General features: G+C 32.3%; 1 protein-coding gene across 3 annotated transcripts; it reads left to right on the top strand.

Annotated features, from left to right (window-relative positions):
* Positions 1-532: 532 nt before the first annotated feature.
* On the top strand, positions 533-11,582 carry LOC125847768 (calmodulin-binding transcription activator 2-like). Of its 3 annotated transcripts, XM_049527462.1 has the most exons (13): positions 533-683; positions 781-903; positions 973-1,088; positions 2,585-2,673; positions 4,953-4,998; positions 6,137-6,326; positions 6,452-6,699; positions 7,363-7,743; positions 7,867-8,552; positions 9,163-9,742; positions 10,507-10,815; positions 11,186-11,243; positions 11,278-11,291. In XM_049527462.1, the coding sequence occupies exons 1-12, from the start codon at positions 653-655 to the stop codon at positions 11,231-11,233; spliced, it is 2,847 nt and encodes a 948-aa protein (XP_049383419.1). In that variant the 5' UTR covers positions 533-652; the 3' UTR covers positions 11,234-11,243; positions 11,278-11,291. The 3 variants fall into 3 exon arrangements, with proteins under 3 accessions (XP_049383419.1, XP_049383411.1, XP_049383428.1); XM_049527454.1 differs by having other exon boundaries at positions 11,186-11,582; XM_049527471.1 differs by having other exon boundaries at positions 545-683; positions 784-903; positions 11,186-11,582.
* The last annotated feature ends 7,655 nt before the right edge of the window (positions 11,583-19,237 follow it).

Below are 19,237 nucleotides of genomic sequence, written 5' to 3'. Positions count from 1 at the left end.
TCGAATGTCGGGTCTCAGGTTGGAAGTCAGAGTCAGGTCTTGAGTCAGATATCAGAGTCAGGTTTCAGATAGGTCGTTCGGATTGTATCCTAGTTTGGGTGTTGGGGTCATGTCCTATATCAATTATTTTCCTAAAAAGTATTTTCTACTCTCTTGCAAAAAATAAAAGATATTTTCTGAAAATTATTTTTCATTCACCAACCAAACACTAAAAATACTTTTCAAAAAATATTTTCTACTCACCGACCAAAAATAAGAAAATAAGTTAAAATCCACTTGTTTTCAAGGAAAATATTTTCCTAATACTTAATATGGAACATAGGGAGTATGAGTATCATAGTATAGTTTTTTTTTTTAAAAAAAATAATTAAACAAAATTAGATATGGATATTAATTGAAAATAATATTTAAAAATGTGTGCACATAGACATTGATTTATTATTAGACTTAATAATGACGTGAGTGAAGTAGTGAAAAAAACAAAATGAAAGGTGAGTGGTGAGTGGAGTGAAGATGTGTATATATAGAGGAGTAGCAAAGAAAGAAGCAATACAATACATTGAAACAGAAAGTGTAGGAAGTTAGAAAAATTGTGAAAACGGTTATCGCTTTGAGTTTTAGGGTTTCGAATCTTCAGCTTTCTTCTTTGCTCATGCTCATGTTCTTGCTCATGGAGTCCAAAGGTTTGCTTCTTCTCCAAGTTTTCGTAAATATGCATTTTTGCTCTGTTTACTCTGGTTAACTATCTTGAACTCATATTTCTTTGTTACCATTATGTAGTAGATCTTGAACAGATACTGACGGAAGTTCATCACCGCTGGCTTCTCCCCCATGAAGTTTGTCAAATCTTGCGCAATCATCAAAATTTCTGCTTGACTCAACAGCTTCAACTCAAACCTCCAGGTTCATCATTATCTCCACAAACGATTTTCCTTTGCATTCATTTTAACTAATATAGCTTTTCTGTTTCAGCTGGTTCCATCTTTCTATTTGATCGGAAAGTACTACCAGATTTCAGTAAAGATGGTCACCATTGGAGAAAGAACAAGGACGGTGAAACTGTTAAAGAAGCTCATGAAAAGTTCACGGTATGCTCATTTGCTCTTATCGTGTTCTTGTCATTTTCAGAGACAATTTCTGATTTTTGGTGAATTAGTATCTAATTGGTCGAGTTGCCTATGTTTTTCTGATTGTTCTTTTCAATCTGTAGTAAAAACATGAGATTGCCCGTGTTTAACAGCTTTGGGTTTTATCTTTGATTTAGTTTATCACTGACATAATTTTTTTGATATCTTTACTGCTTAAAAGCAACTTTTAGGAAATCAGATTACTTTTTTCTTTGGGTGGGGGAGGGTGTAATAGTTTATTGATATTGTGGGGAAAATCACTCTATACAAGAAATGTACCAATATAATTTCCGTATGCTTGCAAAGTTGGTTTTCACCTCTGGATAAATAATTGAATTTTAAAGGAAGTCAAGAACCACCTATGAGAGACCATGTTAAATGTTCTCTCCAAGTTGTAGTAATGTTTCCATAATAAGGTTACTTTACGTTGGTTTTAGTGTAAATCAAGTGAAACAACGCTATTTTCAGCTTGAATTGACTATTTTAATTGGATACAGATTCCTAGGCCTCTTAACATACTTATTGGTGCTAGTTAAAATAGCACAGATCAAATATAGAGGATTTTAATAGTCGACACCAGCCACCTTGTTTGGGATTAAGACATAGTTGATTATTTTAATTGAAGTGCAAAATCTTTGCCATCAGATGAAGTTTCTATAAAGTTATGAGACCTAGAATTCCCTGAAAGCACCCTCCAATTTCATTATATATATCTATAAAGTAAGGCCTAAGTCAACCTCAAAAGTTAGCTCATGAGGGGAGGATTTCTCATGACAATATAACAGGACCATAACCCATTCCGTCAATCAATGTGGGACTTTTCAGCGTTGATACCATAACATAAGCCTCAACATTGAGAAACATAACAAGCGGCTAGCTCATGAGGAGAGGATTTCTCATGACAATATAACAAGACCACAACCCATTCCCTCAATCAATGTGGGACTTTTTAGCATTATAACATAACACGGGCCTCAACATTGAGAAACATAACAAGCAGGATCAGTATGTCTAACTCTTATACCATGTACATAAATGAATCTTGGGCCTTACTCAATCCCAAAAGCTAGTTCATGAAGGGAGGATTGTCCAAGACCACAAAAGGGGACCACAATTTAGTTCTTCAATCAATGTGAAACTTAACAGTAAGTTTGAACAAAGAATACAAAAGCTTATTGTATTTAGAAAAAACATGGATATTTATGCAAGCTGCTCTTCTAGTTACTGTAATGTCTGCTAAACAATAAGGCAACCTTTATTACTTGACCTTTATGACCAATAGAAATCCAGACAATTTGTATCAGTTGCATGAAGACTAGACGACCTAATTATATTAAATTCACAGAGCAATGACTTCCTTACATTTTGTATGTGTTGTCGACTAGATCTTGACCAAACAATTGTGCATCTAGTAACTTTCTCTTTATTTAAAACATCAACCTTTTTTCTGATTGCAGGCAGGCAGCATTGATGTTCTTCACTGTTACTATGTCCATGGGGAGGACAACAAGAACTTTCAGAGGCGAAGTTATTGGATGCTTGAAGAGTGAGTCTCTTTTTTGGTATCCTGTTACCTTGGTCTGTGATGTTGCTTTGAGGTGAAGACGCGTGCTAGGGGAAAATTACAGAAACAGATTATGTAGTTTGACGAATACTTATCAGTTTAAGCCAGTTTCACATATAATTTCATTTTCCTTTATCTGATTTGATGTTTATCAGTTATCTGGATATTCCTTACTGTTCATTTTTTTGTCAGGTTTCCAAACTTTAATTATATTTTGTGCTGTATATTAGATCTAAAATAATGAGAATGTATAGTATTGTTCTTCAAAGAATTTCTCAAAGGTTGGATATGTAGAGGTTCTCTCAAAGGGTACTGAAGCAATCTAGATGTTTCCTGTTAATTTAATCTTGTATGGTTCCTCAATGGGTAGTTTGGATAGTCTGGTGTTCCATAATATTTCTTTGGTCAGGAAATGGTCACGGTGGTTGCCTTGAGACCCAGAATATTCTATGATAAAACTAATAGGAAATGGATTTTGTTAGAGTACATTGGAGGCAAGATTACATGTTAACTTCACCTATTGAACTTAATGGAGGTTTACATCCCGGTATGCTTCTTACTCCTTCCCTTAGAAAAAGAATAAGGAGATCTGATTTAAGGAAAACAGTTATTGTCCTTTGATTCTGAAAGAGTTTCCTTCAAGGAATGGTGTTACTCTTTTAAGTTCAGTCCACACTACATAGTTGATGTTTCAGTTTACTTCAGTGATCAAGTATCACCCGCTGTTACTTTTTCTTTTCATTTTAATATTAGGATCGGTCCTGTCTGACTTAGATTGCATGCACCTCAACAAATCCACCTGAAAGCTTATCCAGGTCACAAGCACAGGATGTCAAGATAACCTTGTCCACCCAGGTTGGAGCAGACTGCTCTCACAAAGTGTTCACTGGGAATCGAACTTGCATTCTCCAAATTGTTATTCCCATGCCTTAACCTCTATGCAATCACATTGTGACTCTCTATCTTTTTGTCGTAGAGCTTTCCTTAGTCTAGTGATTTTCCTCTAGCTTTCCTTGATTGCAGTGGAAGTACCTCCAAAATAAAACTAATTATGGTGTGTATCTACCTTATCAAAAACAAAATTATTTATGGTGGTTTTGAGTCATTGAGAAGAAAGGCTAAATACATAGACAACTCCTTAATTGCGCCAGTTTTCTAACATGCTACAATTGCCTCAACAGGGGCACTCATTTTTTCAAGATGCTTCTTCAGAAACTCCTCGTTTGAGGGTTGGGGAAAGTTCTTTAGAAGAAGAAAGGGGCAGGGTCGAAGAAGATGACCGGTAGGGAGTGGTTCTGAAAACACAGTGCTTGGGGGTTGGCAGAGTTCTATGGAAGAAGAAATGGAGAGTATATGAGGAAGAAGATGACTGGTGGGGGGAAGGAGGTTCCGAAAACACAGTGCTGGAGGGGAGGGAGTTCTATGGAAGAAGAAAGGGGTCAGGGTCATGGGAAGAAGATGGTGGGCGACAGGAGTTGTTAAAATTCCTTTTTTTTCCCTCACAAGCTTTTTATTTAGGGGATAGCTAGGCTCAAGAGTCACATGGCTTTTTATCATTTCTTTATTTTTTGCCATGTTGCGACAAGTGAAGCTCAATTTGTTTTACTGGCTAGTCATGAGGGACTTAATAGGCACACGTGGACTAAAGTTGGAGTGTCTAATAGGTACAAGACTCAGTTGAGGTGTCTCAGTGAAGCTTGTTGCCAAGTATAGGAGTTTGTCTATGCATTATGCCAAAAAATAAATAAACATTTACCACTTGCTGTAAATATACTAAAAGAAGTTGCAAAACTAACTCCAAGTTAACAGTCCCTGTTCATGCATTGTACATTTGATGGTGCTACTACATAATTAGTAATTATGCCCACTCTTGTAGATCTCTTTTGGGGTTGGTTATGCTTTGGAAGTTTTGCTGTAGCAAAAACAGATGTGCTGGAGGGACTTATCAAATCCAAAATAAATTAATAAATGTCCTCTAGGGAAATGCTCCATCACCAGCTTTATGGTAATACTGGCTTATTAAGTAGGCTTGAGTTTTCCTCAGATAATTACATCCTTCTTCCTTTGTGCGACTTAGTATTCTCTAGCTCGTATTTAAGTGCTTTATAGATATATACAATGAACATTCTTTATGGTTGAAACCTGCAGTTTCTATAGAAAAAGCAATGGCAGTGGAGATCTTAAGAAAATATTTTATGTTCTTAGAATCTGATATAGTCCTTGTAGATTTTAGCATGATCGTTCTTGATTTTATTTTACAGACAGTTGGAGCACATCATCCTTGTGCACTACAGAGATGTAAAAGAGGTATTTCCACATCAGTTTAATCATATGGTCGTGTGTTTCTGGGGATGCGTTTCTGTTTGTTAATTCTCTGATTTTACACTTAATATCTGTCTTCTGTTTTTCATAGTCCTGCATCATATATATCTACATGGTGTTTGTCTGTGTTTTCTACTTTATAACTTGCAGATGTGGTGGCTAACATAATGGATTCATTCTATTATTTTTTTTAGATCCTGATTTGCAAAGAAATTTCTGGGATCGAGGAAAGGGGAAGATGAAATGAATGTCTTATAACTACTAGGAATATTAGTACTCGCTCCATTTCATATTATATGGCGATGTTTGATAGATGGGAAATGTAGTTTGAGATTTTAACTGACATGTTTATGAAGCTACTGGTAGTGGAAAAAAGTATTGAAATATGGTTAAAAAGTTAGTCTGATAGAGAAAACATCACATCGAAGTTTAAAATTTGAATATACTAAATAATTTAAATTATTGGAAGTTGTGAAAATTATATAGTATTAATATTACCAAAGCGAATAATGTCTAACATTTTGAAACGTCCCTACATAAAAAAAATATCAGATAAATTGAAATAAGAGTAGTATGATCAAGAAAGGAGGATTTTGTTCTCAGTTAAAGTGTGTGTACCCAATTTACTTGTATTTGCGTGTAATGTGTATAGTTGTAAGTCAAACAATCTTAAAAACATCATAATGTTCTATTGAAGATCAATAGAAGTTGTCAATAACAGGAAACATATTAGATTGATATGCTATACAGGAGTCTTTTTTTGTCCTGCTCATATGTTGGAAAAGATCTTTATGTTTGCATATTAATAGGTTAATTGTGCTTAATTAATCTAATAATTATCAGAATAATTTATTCACTTAGTTGTTCAAGGCAAATATCTACTGTTACTCCTGGAAACACAATGGTATACCAGAAAGTTGTTGCATAGAGTATGCTTCTTCTGTATGTTTATATTAATTGGGGAAAAATACTCAGAAAATCTAGTCACCAGTTCCTTTTTTACGGGGATGAAGACAGAGAGTTATGAAGCTACATGTAGCAAACTGACTTATTATGAGATGGCGTGTGATTCTTAGTCTCTATCATAGTAGATTAACATATATCATTGATATGTGCCATGCAGGGTTACAGAGTAGGTGCCTCCCGTCTGCAACCTGTACATCCAGGGTTATTGCTTGAAAATCCTGAAAGTAGTTCCAAGCCTTGCTTTGTATTTGGCCCAACATTTCAGAAATCTCATACATCAAGTCCAAGCTTAGTTGACTGGAAAGAACAAGCACTCTCTTCTGAACTTCACAGTGGTGATTCCAAAGGTAGTTTTCTCTTTGATGCTTCCCTTAATTCATAATGTTTGGATAAGGAAACTGGTACAGTATTATAGCACTTCATAAGTTGTTCTTATATAATACAAACTAAGGACCTTGTTTTGTCTTGTAAGGACTTATGGAGTTCTCGAGGTCACAAGAGAGGTTTCAGCTCAATCCACAAGTTAGAGCATTCATGTCTTCTGGCTTTCGTAGATCAGACAGAAATTTAAATGTTATTCTACATAGAAAGTTCTACTCGGGACACTTTAATCTGGCTGATTTACAGTCCAGTAAACTCACTTATGCAAGATTATATGCTGGTAAAGCTCTGGCGAACAACAGAAACAGATTGACAATTACTTCTGGGGAAGTATTTGAGGTACTATAATTTGTGCTATAGATGTATTCATGTAGTCATTGGTGTCCCTCTTTTTTGTTTTTCTTTCAAGAAGGGGGTAGGGAAATAAGCATTAAAGACAATTGAGATATTGGAAATTTGTAAGTTCTTGGTACATATCTTCAATGTGTTTCATCTGTAGGATCAACATGCTCCAAGCGTATTTTTAGTTTTTTATCGTTTTCCATAGGCTGGTTCTGAACTTCTGATAGCATACCCAAAAGAGATTAAGATTTTTATAAAGTACATATATAGAGAAGCATTTAATATAATGGTTGGCATATCTTGATTTAACTAGAATTATTCTTCTGACATCATGATTCATTGCAATGTGTCCAGTTCTTGAACATCTGCATTGTTCAGTGTTGGTGATGCAAATTCATGTTCAAAGGCAAACTCACTTTCAAATGTGGCTTTGGAAATTTCGGTTGCTCCATTTGTACATTCTTTTTTGGTTTTCTAAAAATAATTGCTATTAACCTATTATGGCTACATTAAGACTGACATTATCTTCTATCGTTTGCCCACAGGCTTGAACTGGGATATTCTAAAATAGTGGCATTCTTTTGGTTCTTAGAATATTGATATCCATGTAATTATTATAAGCATTCCGTTTAACACTACTACCATTTCTTATTATTGTAGGAGAATATCCATGTTGCTCTAGCTCAGATTCAGAACATTTCCAGCTCTCAGACAGTTGTTACTCCTGATGCTGCAGTTAAAACTAGTTCCTTGGATGGTGGACTCAACAGTGATGAAGTTGGAAGCCTAAAGAAACTTGATATCCTTGGAAGATGGATGGATAGAGAGATCGGTGGAGACTGCAACAAGTCCCTGATGGCCTCTGATTCTGGCAACTACTGGAATACCCTTGACACTGATAATGGGGATAAAGAAGTTTCCACTTTATCACGTCACATGCTGTTGGAAGCTGATTCCGTAGGCACTTCTCCATCCCAAAAGCAGCTGTTCAGGATCTTTGATTTTTCTCCACAATGGGCCTTCTCAGGAGTGGAAACAAAGGTAAACTTATCTGATCTGATAGAATGGTCCATTTTTCTACTCGTAACTTTCAAATCACATGAAGAGATATTGTATTAGTTGTAAATGTTAAAGATTCAGATATACAACTTTATTTCTCTTCAGGTTTTGATTGTAGGTACCTTTCTTGTCCATGGGAAACATCTTACCTGTCAGAAATGGAGCTGTATGTTTGGTGAAGTTGAGGTGTCTGCAGAAGTTCAGACTCAAAGTATTCGATGTCAAGTTCCTTTTCATGCTCCTGGACGTGTTCCTTTTTATGTAACCTGCAGCAATAGGTTAGCATGCAGTGAGGTGCGGGAGTTTGAATATCGTGAAAAATCATCAGAACTTGCTCTTGCCCTTCGACCAAGTGATGAAGTGTGTCTGCAAGTACAACTAGCTAAATTGCTATATTCAGGACTAAACAAAAAATTCTTGGATTGCTCCAGTGGAGAGTGTGAAAAATGTAAATTGAAGACTCAGTTATGTTCTTTGAAATGCAAGACTGGAAATGCTACTGAAAGATTAGAGGACTTACTTGCCATTATTGAATGCGATCACATCAACTTCAAAGATGTGCAGATTCAGAATTTCATGAAGGATAAACTTTATGAATGGCTAGTCTCTAGAGCACACGAAGAAGATAAAGGTCCAAATATTTTGAATGACAAAGGCAAAGGGGTTATTCATCTAGTGGCAGCCCTAGGTTATGAATGGGGGTTGCTTCCATTAATTGCTGCCGGTATTAGTCCTAATTTCCGAGATGCATGTGGTAGGACAGCTCTTCACTGGGCCGCACATCATGGAAGGTGAGTGGCCCCATCAATTTTGTACCTGGACTAACTAATTTATCCTTAACATCAAAACCTTTTAGAGTTTATTAGCTCACTGCTTTTAAGTTTCTTCTTTCTCCATTGGGCATCCAGTGACCCTACGTTAAATAGCAGCTCTGTAAGGAAGGTCCAACCCAACCAGCTTCCTCCTGTATGCATTAAGAACATCACTCTTCCATTAAAGGCAGTTGTTTAGAGACATGTCACTGCTTTATGTTTCCTGTACCCATAGTTAATTGAAATGTGCATGCATTTATAATAATAATAGTTGAATAATGAAGACCATAAAGTTCTCTTTGTTTCTATAGTGTATTCCCTGCCATTTGATCATGCATTTTCCATTGAAATTCACCTCGGGTAAGTGTGAATTTCAGTACTATATTTGTGAAGAGAAAAAACTGTCTGAGCACGTCCCAGGAATTCTGCAACAGAAGCCTCATAAGTGAGCTATGTGTTGCATTTATTGATACATTACTTCAGCAGTTGAATTATTGATAGCAAAAAGGAAAAAATCACCTTAACTTGCTAAGTCTAACAGAAGATCGATATTCATTTAAAATTATTTCATATTAATGATCTACTTTAGGGAAGATATGGTGATTGCACTTATCAAGCTAGGTGTAGCTGCTGGTGCTGTTGATGATCCAACTACTGCATTCCCTGGGGGTCGAACAGCTGCTGATTTGGCTTCTAGTAGAGGTCACAAAGGGATTGCTGGATACTTGGCAGAATCAGATCTTACTGCTCATCATCAATTATTGGCTACCAGTAATAATGCTTTAGACACTATTGGTGCTGGTCTTGAAGCTGAAAAGGTTTTTGAATCTGCAGTTCAAGAGATTGTTCCTTTGAATGGGACAATAGATGATGATGTTTCCTTGAAAGGATCTCTTGCTTCACTAAGGAAATCAGCTCATGCTGCAGCATTGATTCAAGCTGCTTTTAGAGCTCGTTCATTCCGCCAGAGACAGCTTACAGAGAGTAGAAATGATGTTTCTGAAGATTCACTTGACCTTGTTGCCCTGGGCTCCTTGAACAAGGTCCAAAAGGTGAACTGCTTTGAGTACTATTTACACTCAGCTGCCACAAACATCCAGCAGAAATATTGTGGCTGGAAGGGGAGGAGAGAATTTTTGAAGGTACACAACCGGATTGTGAAAATCCAGGTAAATGGACTATGTTTTTTCTTCTTCCCCTTTTTTGTTTGTCTGCTAATAAGTATGACTTATGTTTAAGTACTTGTTTTAGCTAAACTGGTCTTTTGCTAAATTTCCATTGGGGATGTCCCATTTTTCACACTTTCTAGCTTTCAGATAGCCGTTTTTGTTAGTTTCGACCTCTGGCCAATTAGAAAATATTATTTACAATTGGGTACTAAGCCTGTCAACTTCACCGTTCTTCTTGTTAGTGATGTAACTTTTCACATGAGAAGTAGAAGAGTACTGTCCATAGTTTCGTTCTTACTAAACACTGCACAAGAAGGGTAAGAAATTATATATTACATAGTGCAAGTTGTTTTTTCTCCCTCTGTTGGTCCCAATGATTTGGCTTTTGCTTAAACTGACTCTGTGCCGGAAGTGTAAGATTGTCTGACCCTAGATGATTTAAGCAAGTGTGTAGATGATGATGGTTAGATTGTGACTGCCATCAAATCACTTCCGAACCCTGCTAATCACATCTCCTCAGCCCTCTTAGTTTACTGGCCTTTATGTACTTGAAATTTTACACAAACTTGTGGTGTGGACTTCTCATAAATCACTTTCACTCTGAAGTTTGTTTAGATAATCTTTCCCTGATGTATTTGATGAGGTAATTGACTTTTATTTCACTAACTTAAATTGGACTTTGCAAACATGTTTGCTGAATCATTAATAATCTCTCAACCTTCAGAGTGCAGTCAAAAAGATTTTACATCATGCTATGATTTCAGGCTCATGTACGTGGACATCAAGTTCGCAAGCAATATAAAAAGTTTGTATGGTCGGTCAGTATACTTGAAAAAGGCATTTTGCGTTGGAGGAGGAAAAAAACAGGATTACGAGGATTTCGGCCAGAAAAAACTAGTCAGAAAGGAATACTAGAGCCTGAGAAGAAGGACGAGTATGATTATCTAAGTATTAGTCTAAAACAGAAGTCTGCTGGAGTTGAGAATGCTTTGGCAAGAGTTCAGTCCATGGTACGTCATCCAGAGGCAAGAGATCAGTATATGAGGCTGGTTGCCAAGTTTAAAAGTTGTAAGGTGAGTCTAATCTTCTGGTAGGAGAATTTAGAATCTAACAACATACAAGCCGCCTCTTGTAATAATGCAAGGGCCAGCAACTCATTGTACCTGTGTTTATTTTACTATCTATTCTGTTATGCATGACATGGTAGATCTCTTGCATGTAAACCCACAACGTACAAGGAGACTGCACCTCTTATCTTATGTATGCTGAAGTCCAGTCCTCCGTGCTTGTACATCTAGTGGTGAAAAACAAGAATGAGTGGGTTTCTTGCAGTAGATAAGCATAAAGCTAATGTTGTTGTTGTAGATCCCTTGTGCTTATCCACCTTAAATGTTACGAATGCCAGTGACCAATCAACTAACAGACTTTTGTTTGTTTCTGCAGCTGGATGACGGAGGGAGAGAAGTAAATAGGTCATCTTCACCAGTTTAGGTTTTCAATATATGAGCAAAGGCTCTCCAATTGTTTGTAGACTAAAATGTACTGATTGTAGTCTAACATGTCTGAAATATAGTCATCTGGGAAGAGAAAAGAGGTACATACATTGCGTTTTTCTGGTGTTGTAATCATACCCGGTTCCCATGAGGTTAGAATGATCAAAATGTACAGAGAGATTGTATAGTGCATTTAGGCTGGAACCCCAACAAATAGATTCCATCTACTGGGAGCATAAGTAAATGAGAAGTATGTGTGTCAAATATATTCTTGCATCGATGTTAATACTCCTGCAATGTTAATATTTTTTTAAAGTATAATGTTGTAGTTTTCTCCTTGCTATGCCTGCCATCTGAAAGCAAAATTTGGTGTTCTTGCTCTGGGGTATTGAAATAATTATGCAGGCAGAGAACTACTTAAACTACCATGAGTTTTTTCTTAATTATTATATACTAGGTAAATTGCCCGCACTTCGCGCGTTGGTGAATTACGACAATAATCTACTTCTGAAATTTTGATAATATAAGTGTTTTCGAGTGGGTACAACCCTGTGATAAATTGTCAAGAATATTTTATCCAAAGATGAAATGAAATATTTTTTTAATCTTAAAACCAAAATGATTTGATTCTAAGTGTTTATACATTTTGTTATTAATTCTTCATTTTACTGTAGTTATTCATCACTAAAGTCTTTAGAAAAGATACGTAATTGTTTCATTGTCTATATTTGTATTTTCAAAAAGTGGTACAAACATTTTATTCATCAATTGCGAGAGTTTTTCTCCAATTCAAAGCCTCTATATATATAGAATCTAACTATTATACATCTTATATAATTAGTTGTGTACTTGATAAGTCAATTAAAATTTAAAAACACATCTCTTGGAGTTCAATAAAATAACGTATGTCGCTCAAATGATTTGAATTAAATGATGTCTTGGCAAGTCCCTTATTCAAAATCATTCGCAGTCGATGGCACTACTTTGATTGTTGTTTATGTTTCGATCAATATGGTTAAAACTTATTTTTTTTTGCGATTTTAATATAATGTTGGGATAAGGGTCTGAAAAATACTCCAACTTTGGTCGGATTTGCTGTTGCGATACTAAATTTTCATGAGGACCTATTACCTCCCTAGACTATTTAATACCGTATTTTTTACCCTCTGAACTATTTAATAGTGTATTTTAAAGGTATATATGTGCCCACGTGGACACATTACTATTTATAATTTTACATTATTTTTTTATGTTCACGTGGGAAAAAATATATGTTTAAAATACGGTATTAAATAGTCTAGGGAGGTAATAGATCCTCATGAAAGTTTAGTATCGCAACAACAAATTCGACCAAAGTTGGGGTATTTTTCAAACCCTTATCCCTATAATGTTTATAAGGAGATAATTATTTCTTTAATACTTGATTAATATGGATTCATCCTACTTTGAGGGGTAAATCATTGACTCCAATCCAACATTTGAACCCCTAACGTTTAATTAAGGTTGAGTACAATACTTACCATCCCACTACATTCCTTTATTTTTTGGATGTCACTAATCGATTGAATGCCTCGATACGATAGAAAGTTGAATAACTAAAACTCCAAGGTAGTGTGGAACCACCATAACTTCTGAACACTCAAAATTCTCTTCTTGGACATCTCATGGATCTTTTAGCCACTGAGAAGTCTATAAAGATCAAAGTCATTTATTTTACAAGTTCAAGAATTCTAATCTACATGACACCAATAGTCTAATGATTACATCAAACTCTTGATTTACATATCTTTACTTCAACATAATGATCAAAAGCATAAACATAAACAACAAAGTTTAAAACGTGTACTCAAAAATAGCAATTAATAACATAAGCATAAATTAATGACTGTAATAAACATACCAGGATCTATAACAATAGAATGAAACAGAAAAGAAAAAAATCAAGCCCACTGAATGGCATTCACATTGTCCCCTTAAGGAAATTATTCTCCTCTAGTACCTGAGGTTCAAAAGAATAGATCCTCTCAGGATAGAACGATTATATTCATCAGTGTATTGATACAAAAACAATGGTGTTAGTAGGCCACTCAACATGAGCAAAGTACACGAATATTTAATTGTGCAGAAGAAGAAGAAAAAGTTCAGAATTTTGTTGTTTTAAAATGAGAGGAAATCCCTCTATTTATAGACAACAAAGGGTAGTATGAATAAATGCTTATTGTGCCTTATTGGAAAAGTCACAGCTCTTTGGAAAAGTCACAACCTTTCATAAAAGTCACAACTTATCATAAAAGTCGAAACTTTTCATAAAAGTTGTAACTTTTCATAAAAGTTGCAACTCTTCGTAAAAGTCGCAACTCTTCATAAAAGTCACAACTTTTCATGAAAGGAAAAACTAATTTTGGAAATAAAAAAATTTAAAAGGGAATCCTTGTTTATGGTGGTGCCACGTAGGCGGTTTAGGGTTCTCTTTTTTATATATATATATATGATTATTAGTTGTGACTGATATTTATTTTGTAATAGTTTGATCAATTTTAGTGTTCCAAGGACTAAGATTAGATATTTTTCTTTCCGCCAAATTGATTAGGATAAGAAATAATTTATGGGTGGCCAGCTAATTAATGTTGGCAAACTTCACTTAAGACCTGCTCCTCCTTCATATTCTTCTTAGTTGTTGTACAATAAGTTATTGATACTTACAGAGCATCATGGTGTTATATTAATATCTCTACTCTTTGACTTGTTTAGTCAAACTTTTGAAATTTGTCTATTTCTTAATGACATGTCATATTTTTTAATCCATGTGCAAGTCATATGAGTTTAACAATTATATTTGTCAACTTTTTTGTCAGTTTGACCATAAGCATACAAGCTTTGCAAACTTGAAGGAAAAATAGTGTTTAAGGTTATATTTGGAGGATAAATTTAAACCAACTCCCAAACAAAAGTGTGATTGTTTTGACCAAAAACTCTATTTCCTCTCTAAAGGACCCAACACTTTCAACTTTTTAAAATTAAAAAAACAATACTTTTAGCTTTCAAAAAACTTCGCCGAATAGTGAAGTATTGAGTATATCTCCCATCCCATGGAATCATGATTGAGATATGATTTTAGATTAGCTGTAACACAAGAAATCTATTGGTTGACATTAGGTGATTTAAATTTCATATATACGAGTTTAAAATTTGGAAATAATAAATGTAACTTTAAATAAAAAAAATTGAAGTTAGGAATTGTCTGACCAAATTTATAAAATAATAATAATTAATAATAAATTTATCATCATCATCATCATCATTATTATTATTATTATTATTATTATCATTATTATTACAACTCGAAACACGAATTTTACAATTACATGTGTATACTAAATGAATTTGATTCTAAAGTGGTCAAACATATAAAATTTAGAAATTTTGACTATGCATTAAATAGGGGTAAATCCAGCAACAACATGAGCAAGTTCTACACTCTCTCCGTCCATGTTTAATTTGACACATTCCTTCCGAGGCAATAAAATAATAAATATACTATAACACCCTAGTTATTAAGTCATCTCATTTATCAAGCTAAATGTTTAAGATAATGGTGGCAAAAATTTAGGAATTGCAATAATTATTCTAAATTTTTCTTTAAAAAAAATAACAGATTACTTTCAAGATACAACACACATTCTTAACACATTTATTTTCAGATATTTTCATAAAATTATTGAGAGATAATTGCACAAATATTTTAAAAATTTAGATTTATGATTTGTTCATATTATCATGTTGCTAAAAAAAAAAAATTGGCATACAAGGCTAAGCAAATAAACAAAAGATATATATAAAGAATGACCCAAAATCAGTGATAAAAATTGTAATTTTTGAATTTTTAGATATACATTTTTCGGAAAAAAAAAAACTATTTCGTAGAACACTTTCTTCATTATTACTACGATATATGATTGTATTTAATTTTAAGTTGAATGATAAGGTTTTTCAAAATTAATAAATGTAAATAATGGGCTCACAAAGCTAATTGGAGCCGAACTAAATTCTAATTTGTGGTTCCCCACAAATTTAATTGACTAAAAATTAACAAATACTTAGCACTTTACTTTTGTTGGTTTTCAAAGTTGCTTACCACTATTGGAATTAGGCCTCTCTTTATTTCTTACATTTTTACTTGTCCACGGTGAGAAAAAAAAATTTAAAAATTACCTTGTTTGCTTTAACATATAAAAATATTTTGCTATCGTGTTTTTACATTTAATATTACGTAGTTTTTCCCCAAATTATTTCCTAATTAGTTATAACTTATAAAAGTTTTAACTTGATGGTCTGGCTTTACATTTCCTTATCAATTTGCAATCTCGGGCAATATTTTTCAATATTTATGTTTTTATTTGACATAGTGCCAACTCCTTTAATAGTTTCTACAATCTTTAGTATTTTTTTCTAATTTTGTTTTCAGGGATTTCAATTATTGACGATTTTTTTCTCTTTCAAGACAATTTTAGCAATTCAATTTTAAGAGTAGATGAATAATTTTAAGGCTGAAAGTAAAGTGTACTTCACCATTCTTGCTGGAGAAGACATGAAAAGCACAACATTTGAGAAAAAAAAAAGGTGAAACATATATCATTAGATTAATGGTGGATAAGTTATGTATGAAGAGAAAATTAAATTCTATATAAAAATAGTAGTTATGTTTATAAATATCCTGATTTTCAAAATATAAATAATAAGACTTTTTACACCTTAGTTTTAAATATTTATAATTAACTAATTCATTTAAAGTGCTTGTGGATAAAAATTTACTGTAATATTTTGAAACATTCATTATAATTATCAGGAAATTCAAAAGGCAAAGTAAAAAAGTCGAAAAGTTTTGTATTCCTTTCACTCAAAGTTAATCTTATTCCTTTCACTCAAAGTTAATCTTACACCATTTTTGGTACAAAAAGTAAATAATTCATCTCAAGCTTTTAATTGAAGAAACATTAATATTGCACCACGATTGGCAGATGATTAATCTCAAGCAATATTTTGATCTTCTAACATTATTCTACCAACGAAAATGAACTTTTAACACTATCGAGAAATTTAATTTAGATAGTTGTTATCTTTTCCTTTTTGCTTTACAAGCTTATTTTTTGACTTATAAATACAATTTATTTTATTAACTTCTTATATTATTATCTCGGTGTCTTAACTTGGAGGTCATGAAATTGGAGTGTCACAATTAGTAGTAAGACAAAGTAAGAAACCTCAATTAGACATATTTTGTAAAAAAGAACTCAAATCATATTTTTTTTAATAGTACTCATTGATAGGGATTACATGCGCAAAGCACGTTCCCAGAAACTAGTTATAAAAAAAGACATCATTCTGAAAAATTATGAAGAAAAAAATATTTGTTCAAAATAATTAAAAACAGTGATTAGATTGTTAAGCCTTTTTCAAAATTAATTATGGTAAAAAAATATATTAACTAACGATTGATATATTTTGAGGTGAGAGAGAAGTATCTATATATATATAATACATAAAGGAGGAACATAGAGAAGATGATGTGACACTTCTCTATGACCTCCATTCATATTTATAATTTTTCTTCTTTTTTTTGAATTTTTAATGTGTAAATATTTTAATTAATCTTTTATTCTTTATCCATAATCACTTGTAATTAATTTATTAAATTTATTGGAAAAAACAATCAACCCTCCCTCTCCTCCCATGTCGAAGATCATGACCAATTCTTCAACTTTTGATCTTCTCTTTTAATTATTATTTATACTCTTTTATGACATTAAATGTTTTTTTTGGTCTCAAAATCAATTGTGGAGTTGAAGCATTATCTCCTTTCATAGTTACTATAAATTTTCAACTATTTATGTCATGGAGAAATATTTTTTTGTTCACCAATTGCTTCCCTTATGATGGGACTGCTTAGGCAATTTTCAGTGTACCATTTTTTTTTTTGTTTACAAATATTAATATTATACAAGATTTTAATAATGATATTTTGTATCATACTTTCATCATTATCATTTTAGACGACTGTTCTTTTCAATTATTTTCCTTTTTTGTATCACAATTTCATCATTATCATTTAGATGACTATTTTTCAATTGGTTTGCTATCTTATAAATTCTTGAATTTATTTGGAACAAAATATTATGTTTGTATAATTGTGTTTTGTCATTTTATCATATTATCTTATTAAATTGCTTCATTCTTGTATTTATTTCTATTCTAATGTTGTTTTTTTATTTAAATTTTGATTTCTCAATTGATGAATTAAATTTCATCTCACGCTATTTTCACTTTAATATATAGAATATCATCTTTTCTAATTTATATTATATTATGTTGTGAATTATCACAATATGCATTATTTTACTTCTTATATTAATGTGAATTTTATGGGCAAGTACAAAAAAATTGATGATTATTGATAGAGTAATAACCCATTTTTCCTATTGACATTTTAGTTGCTTTAGTTAATGATAATGGTCATGCACAATTTTTCTTGATATTTTGTTTGTTTGCAACTAATGCTTAGTTCTCTTGTAATATCATTCTTTATTTAGACTTCAATTTTTCAATTGATAAGCTAATTTAAATTATTCTTGATTTTTTTTTAAAGTTAACCTACATTCAAACCTTTTACCTTATCTAATTTAGATCATATATTGTGGGATTTGTCAAAATATGTGCTATTGAACTTCCCTAATAATGTGAAATGATAAGACATATGTTATAAGATTTATAGTCTAATAGCTCATTTTTATTATTGATAATTTAATAGCTTCTTTGTATTCATAAAAATCTTTACATATATACGGTAAAATTAGATAAGTGAGACATCACTTGGGTCATGATTCATAATTTCATCTATTTTTTCAATTCTTCCCTTTTCTTATTTATATCTCTAGAATTTTTTTAAATCTTTAACATAAAAAGTTTAAAAATTTATGTTACAAATTATTATTATATATATATATATATATTTTTTTTTTTTTATTTTTTATTTTTTATTTTTTGTTCTTCATATTATTATTTTTCTTTTGTTCAATGGTGTGGTTTCTTAAAATGTGTCAATGTGGTGATAAAACTTAAAATCATTTGAAATTTAATAATGCTCTTGAGAGTCATTTAGAAGAAACTTGATAAGAGGAGAATTACTATGTAGTTTTTTCACATTTATAATTGTTTATCACTAATATTGACTTTGTTTTCTATACACAAGCTTATGTTGTTGATTAATTGCAGTTATATGATAGAAAAACATTGTACAAAAATTCTTATATATAGAATCTTGATATTTTTCTTTTATTTAAGACAGTTTCTCTAAGGCAGAGGTTCTGAGGCTATTAATCATGTATTTTTTATTTAATTTTTAGTATTTTTTTTCTTCAACAAGATCATTAACAATTGCATTTACATCAAAAAATGACATATTATAAGCATTTATTTTATTTATCACTTAAAGTGTATATGACCTGATAACTATGTGATTTTTATACTTATTACTATATCATAACTCTAGAAAAGAACACATTTAAATGGATAAAAGCATATTAACGTTCAATTATTACTACTTCAACATAAAAGAATAGGAATGGGATATTTAAATTGAGCTAATTTAAGGAATTGTTTTCTTTTTCGATGAAGCTAATATGTCAGGAAGAAATTTAAATAATAGTTAAAGTGAGTAAGAATTTAGTATTTAGTTTATTTGAATTTGAATATCGAAATTAAAATACTATTTTAAAAAAATCATGAATCTAATATTTTTTAGCACCGCGCGAAGCGTGGCCATATTTACTAGTTAACTAATAATTGAGAGATATTTTTGGAAGGTAAATAACAAAATTGGAATAAATTAACGAATTCAAATCTTATTTTGTGTAGAATCCGACGTTGATTTATTTTCTAATTTATAGATTTTTAATTATTTTTTTATTTTCATTTTGTTTTGTTTTATAAAGATTCCATTGCTATG

Source organism: Solanum stenotomum, chromosome 1 (genome assembly GCF_019186545.1).
Source record: "Solanum stenotomum isolate F172 chromosome 1, ASM1918654v1, whole genome shotgun sequence".
In the NCBI taxonomy this organism is placed as follows: Eukaryota; Viridiplantae; Streptophyta; class Magnoliopsida; order Solanales; family Solanaceae; genus Solanum; species Solanum stenotomum.
Note: the sequence above shows the minus strand (reverse complement) of the source record. Positions and strands in the feature narration are given on the sequence as shown.